Genomic DNA, 5,445 nt, shown 5'->3' with positions numbered 1-5,445 from the left:
ATCATGGACGGACAAAAGGAAACACTACTTTACACAGAGAGTGATTAAAAAGTGGGATTCTTAAAAAAAAAATTTTGGAGGGGGGAATGTGGGATTTGCTGCCGGAGGATGTCATGAGGGCCACAGGAATAAACAGCTTTAAAGGGGGATTAAATAGATTCATGGAGGATAAGTCTATCGATGGCTACTAGCCATGGGGACTGAGGGGAACCTCCACATTCAGAGGCACTAATCCTCTGAATCCCAAAGCCAGGAGGCAACATCAGGGGAAGGCCTTGGCCTCTATGCACTGTTGTTGGCCCTCCAGAGGAACTGCTTGGCCACCGTGTGAGATGGGATGCTGGACTAGATGGACCACTGGTCTGATCCAGCAGGGCTCTTCTTATGTTCTCAGGATGCTGGACTAGATGGACCACTGGTGTGATCCAGCAGGGCTCTTCTTATGTTCTCAGGATGCTCGACTAGATGGACCACTGGTGTGATCCAGCAGGGCTCTTCTTATGTTCTCAGGATGCTCGACTAGATGGACCACTGGTCTGATCCAACAGGGCTCTTCTTATGTTCTTATGTCAGCATGATACTGCATTATTCATCCCAAACTCTATGAGTTTGGGGAAAATCCTAGAACATCATGTTGATGCTCTAGGTTTTATACTGGAAGGGATGTCACACATTGGCCCGTTGCTGAATGCCTTCCTATTTCCCCACCATCACACTGTCCGGTGGCAGCAGTGGACTGAGGATCTGGGGTGGGAGCTCTCCTGATGTAGGAGGAGACTTGGAAGCCCTAGTTGATGTGAATGGGACTGCTACCACAGGAGGTGGTGGCAGCTACAAGCATGGATGGCTTAAAGAGGGAATTAGATAAGCATATGGAGCAGAGGTCCATCAGTGGCTATTAGCCACATGGTATAGATAGGAACTCTCAGTCTGGGGCAAGTGATGCTCTGTATTCTTGGTGCTGTGGGGGGGTGGGGGCAACAGTGGGAGGGCTTCTAGTGTCCTGGCCCCACTGCTGGACTGGCTCTTCACACCTGGTATTTCTGGCCACTGTGTGACACAGAGTGTTGGACTGGATGGGCCATTGGCCTGATCCAACATTGGTTTCTCTTATGTTCTTATGTTCTTAAAAGACCTATATGCTGTATTCAGCTAGAAATAGCGCTCATATGCCTGCAATGTGATCCTAGACATATTTATTTACAGATTTCCCATGTTCTATGGGCCTTGCTCTCAAGTCAATAGGCATAGGGTTGCAGCCTTAAATTGCAGACCCTTTCGTCAGGGAAAACCAGGAACTGTGGTTCTGCAAGAGTGGCTACTAGTTTCTAATAGAGGATTCTCAACAATCTCACCAAACTACAGTTCCCAGGATGGGAGGTCAGTGTGGTGTAGTGTCGAACTAGGACTGGAGAGACGTGGGTTCAAATGCCTACTAAGCTATGAATCTCACTGGGTCACTATGGAACAGTTTCTCAGCCTTATCTCCATCAAAGAGGGAAAGGCAGAGCTGTATATACCATACTGAGCTCCTTGGGAGAACTGCAGGACAAAAATGGATAGATCCTGAAAAGCAGAGGTCTTCCAGCTTTCCGGACCTGGAACCGTCCAGCATAGAACCCACTGAACAAGCAAACATGTTATAGGAAGTGACTTGTCATTAAAGCCATGTGACAGGAACAGAAAAGGGCAGAATTATGAGAGGGCCAGTGGCAAGACCAGTAGCATGAACAGCAAACTCAAGAGAGTTAGGGACAGAAAAACACACTCTGAGCTCCAAGAAGTTTACCTTAATGAGGAACAAGTCAAGGGACAAAGTCTTTCCCTTGCTGTCTTGCGGCTCCTCTCAGTGTGTCTGTGCAAAGAGAGGCAAGTAATGTGGTGTCTTTGAGGTCTATACACAGGAAGTGATGTCTTTACACAGGAAATGATGTGCCCTTGCCGGCCCTTACGAGGTCAGAAAGGCAAGGCATAAATTTTGTAAAATAAGTTAAATAAAAAATAATAAATACATAGGCACATAGCAGCAGGTTGTGCCAGAAAGGGTGAGGAGAGATGTGACTCCTTAGGATCTCGCAATCCAGCAGGCAGGGCTCTGCAACTCCCCAAAGGTACCAACCCATGAGTTAGTGATGTCATTGACCTGCTTCCATTAGGAGGACTCCCAATGATCCTTCATGGACCCCTATTAATCATTAAAAGAGCAGCAGGAGAAAATGAAGGGGGAAATCGTTATGTCATTTCCAGGCTAAAAACAGGAAATGATGTCACCGCATTGTGGTGATGTTCTAGTAACTGATCTCTACGGTAGGGATTATGAATGCCATTTCCACCTCCACACACCCCGCCCCAGAGCCCAGTAAATCTCCCACCAGTTGCCAGGTAAGGTCAGACAACCGTACCATGGGATATTTGCCACTACTTGAGGGGGAAGCCCTGCCTAATCAAATGAATAATAGCTGATACAAATTTGTAGTGTAGTAGACAAGCGGTATTTAGCACTAAAGCACAATCTCTCCTCTGTGGTTAGGATATCTTACATCCAAGCTGAGGTGTTTCTTCTTTCAACTTCCAGGGCTTGAGAGCGGCAGATAATGACCCGACGGCCCCGCCGTACGACTCCCTTCTTGTCTTCGACTATGAGGGCAGCGGTTCGACAGCGGGCTCCGTCAGCTCGCTTAACTCGTCCAGCTCTGGAGACCAAGATTATGACTACCTTAACGACTGGGGGCCAAGATTCAAGAAACTGGCGGACATGTACGGGGGAGGCGAGGAAGACTAAAATGACCTCATTCTATTGTTTTAGTACAAAAAGAGAAAAAAAAGAGGAAAGCTCTAGAGTTAGAAGAAGAGGAGGAGGAAGGAAGGCAGGCAAAGAAACCCAACAATGAAGAAGAAAAAGGTGAAGAAGCAAGAACTGTACAGAAGTGGCAGCTTTTTTAATTACTATCCCCTGCTGACTGTATTCCTTTTAGTGGTGATTTAGGAACATTTCTTTTTCTGTTTTTTTCTTTATTTCTTTTTTTTTTTAAAGAACATCGAGCTGTCTAGCATGAACACTCGTCTCTGCTGCAATTGTGTTTTTTTAATTATTATTTTTTTTCTAATGTGTCAGCAGGGATATCGCTTGTTCTATCACTTTATGACTAAGGGGAGTGAAAGGCACTCTGTCTTAACTTGAATTTCTTAGAACAGAAGCACTGTTTTTAAAATATATATATAGATATATATATTTGAAAGTGCCTTTTGGTACATGTATCAGATTCCCTCTATCTCAGGAGTGTTCAGAAAAGAAACAAAAAAATTATGTTTCGACCGTCTTGGGCACCACACTCTATGACCCTAAGCCAGTTCTAGCTGGGAAGGAATTAACAAAACAAAAAAAATAATAAAAAAACAGGAATTGTGGGATGGTTTCTTTCAGGGGGTGGGGGTACTTTTTTCTGTAAAAAAAACCAACAAAAAAAGTGGGAAACTTGTTTGAGGGTGGAACAGGGGCAGGGGAAAACGAAGACGTTTTGACTAAAAACTCTAAACTGCTATCTTTTGGCCTAAGCAGATGGTGAACTGAGTAAACCTGTTGTATATATATACTTCATTATTTCTCCGATGCAAACTATCGACCTGGGTTTCCTCTCATGACCCGGTCGCATGTGATGTAGCTGCCTAGAGTTATAGCATTGAGCCTTTGGTGAGTACGACACAAAAGTCTTTGCATAAGCCCTACAGTAAATGATAAGCAGACCAAAGGCCGCTTGTGTGTGAGAGTTTGTGTTGTTGTCTTTTGGGGTTGGTCGAAGCTCCCACCACCTTCCAAGTCCCATCAACCCTGGTTAGGATGCACATTTCTCGCAGACCTTCATCGTAACAAATTGAATATGGAATTCTGATGGGATATGAGGGATACAAAGGTGGCAGGCGAATGAACACATGACTTCAGGAAAGGAGGGTATGCTCTTATCATTGGAGCTTCCAAGCAGTAGCAGAAGACTGCAGGTCACATGCACTGGCCAAACCCTACCAGGTGCACTTACCTTTAGTTTCATGGTCTTGAGTTGCCCTATGGACAGTCCACGGACGATGTAGTTTAATACATGTGTCGATGTGGGCAGATGCTCTGCCCCTTTTACCGTTCCTTCCTGTTATGATAGCATAGAAAGTAGGTGCGACTAAACCCAAGGGAAAAGGTGATGGGTGGACCTTCTGGTTTTCCCAAAAGAGGTTGAGAAATGGCTGCCCCAAGGAGAATTACGGAATCAGTATGGGGGCACCTGCTACAGATGGCTTCTAGTGCCATAGCAACAAGACCCTCTTTGGACCTTGGAAGGAGCTCTCACATTTGCATGCTATTTGACCACCTAACCAGATACCAATAAAATATATCACCTTACCGGAGTTGTATCCTTTATTCTCTAGAGTTTTTGTTCTTTTTTTAAGAGGAGACTAGTGAAGTCTGGAGTGGCTTAGGACAGCCAAAGCACTGGCTCCAGTGGTCTTTTCTATAATGCTGTGGTATCGGTAAGGAAAATAAATGCACTTAACTTTAAAAAGCACATGCAGATTGATACAGCATAACTTGTAAAAGCTGGAGACGAGTTGAGTTGCAGTGCCATCCTAATTGCAGTTAGACCCTTCTAAGTCTATGGAAGTCGGTGTGCTTTGAAGGGCGTAACTCTGGTTTGGATGGCACTATGTGTGTAGTTCACCAGGTACAATGAATGTGTTCCTTCATTGTCGAAAGATGGTGAAGGTCCACAAGTTGTGACTCCCAAAGTCAGGTGCGCTTCAAGGCTGCTCCCAGAAATTTTGGACCCACCTCAATTAGTGGTACTCGAGAAGTGCACCCCAAGATCGGTTGTGTCTTGAGACGTTCCTGCAGAGTGCAGGGGGTTGGACTAGATGACCTGCAAGGTCCCTACCAACTCTAACATTCTGTGATTCTATGTGCACCCCAGGATCTCTTGCAAGGAATTCTGCGGGCACCTCTTTCATTGAACTGTTCAGCTGGTGGCACTAAAAATCATAACATCCCATTCAGACGAGACCTGATTTTGATGCGTCAGAGACATTTCCCCATGTGGTTAGCATTTGTTGTGAATGCCGCTCACATGGTATATTGTAAGGGTTGCCAACCTCCAGGTGGTGGCTGGAGATCTCCTGGAATTACAACTCCAGATGACAGAGATGAGTTCATTTGGGGGAAATGGCCACTTCGGAAGGTGGTCTCTATGGCATTATACCCCACTGAAGTCCCTCCCCTCCCCAAACCCCGCCCTCTTCAGGCTCCACCCTCAAAATCTCCACGTATTTCCCAACCCAGAGCTGTCCGCCTTATATATCATCCTATTTACCATGTTGTTTTGAGGACCATGGCATTGGATACTGAAGTTCTCCAGCACACTGACAATATCAGATCTTGCCATGCGGGCAACACCTTTTCAGAAG

At 45.6% G+C, this 5,445-nt stretch overlaps 1 protein-coding gene across 1 annotated transcript in view; it reads left to right on the top strand.

The window, feature by feature from the left end:
- Positions 1 to 2,782, top strand: part of LOC107106051 (cadherin-4) — a gene marked incomplete at its 5' end in the record, with an annotated part of 75,958 nt that extends 73,176 nt beyond the window's left edge. The window contains one exon of the mRNA XM_015406136.1: positions 2,576 to 2,782. Within this exon, the coding sequence (XP_015261622.1) occupies positions 2,576 to 2,782 (207 nt within the window). The remainder of the gene's footprint in view (positions 1 to 2,575) is intronic.
- Positions 2,783 to 5,445: the final 2,663 nt, after the last annotated feature.

The sequence above is a fragment of the Gekko japonicus genome, unplaced genomic scaffold (genome assembly GCF_001447785.1).
Source record: "Gekko japonicus isolate JY-2015 unplaced genomic scaffold, Gekko_japonicus_V1.1 scaffold946, whole genome shotgun sequence".
NCBI classification, from domain to species: Eukaryota; Metazoa; Chordata; class Lepidosauria; order Squamata; family Gekkonidae; genus Gekko; species Gekko japonicus.
The sequence above is the reverse complement of the archived record's forward strand: the minus strand, read 5'-3'. Positions and strand labels throughout refer to the sequence as shown.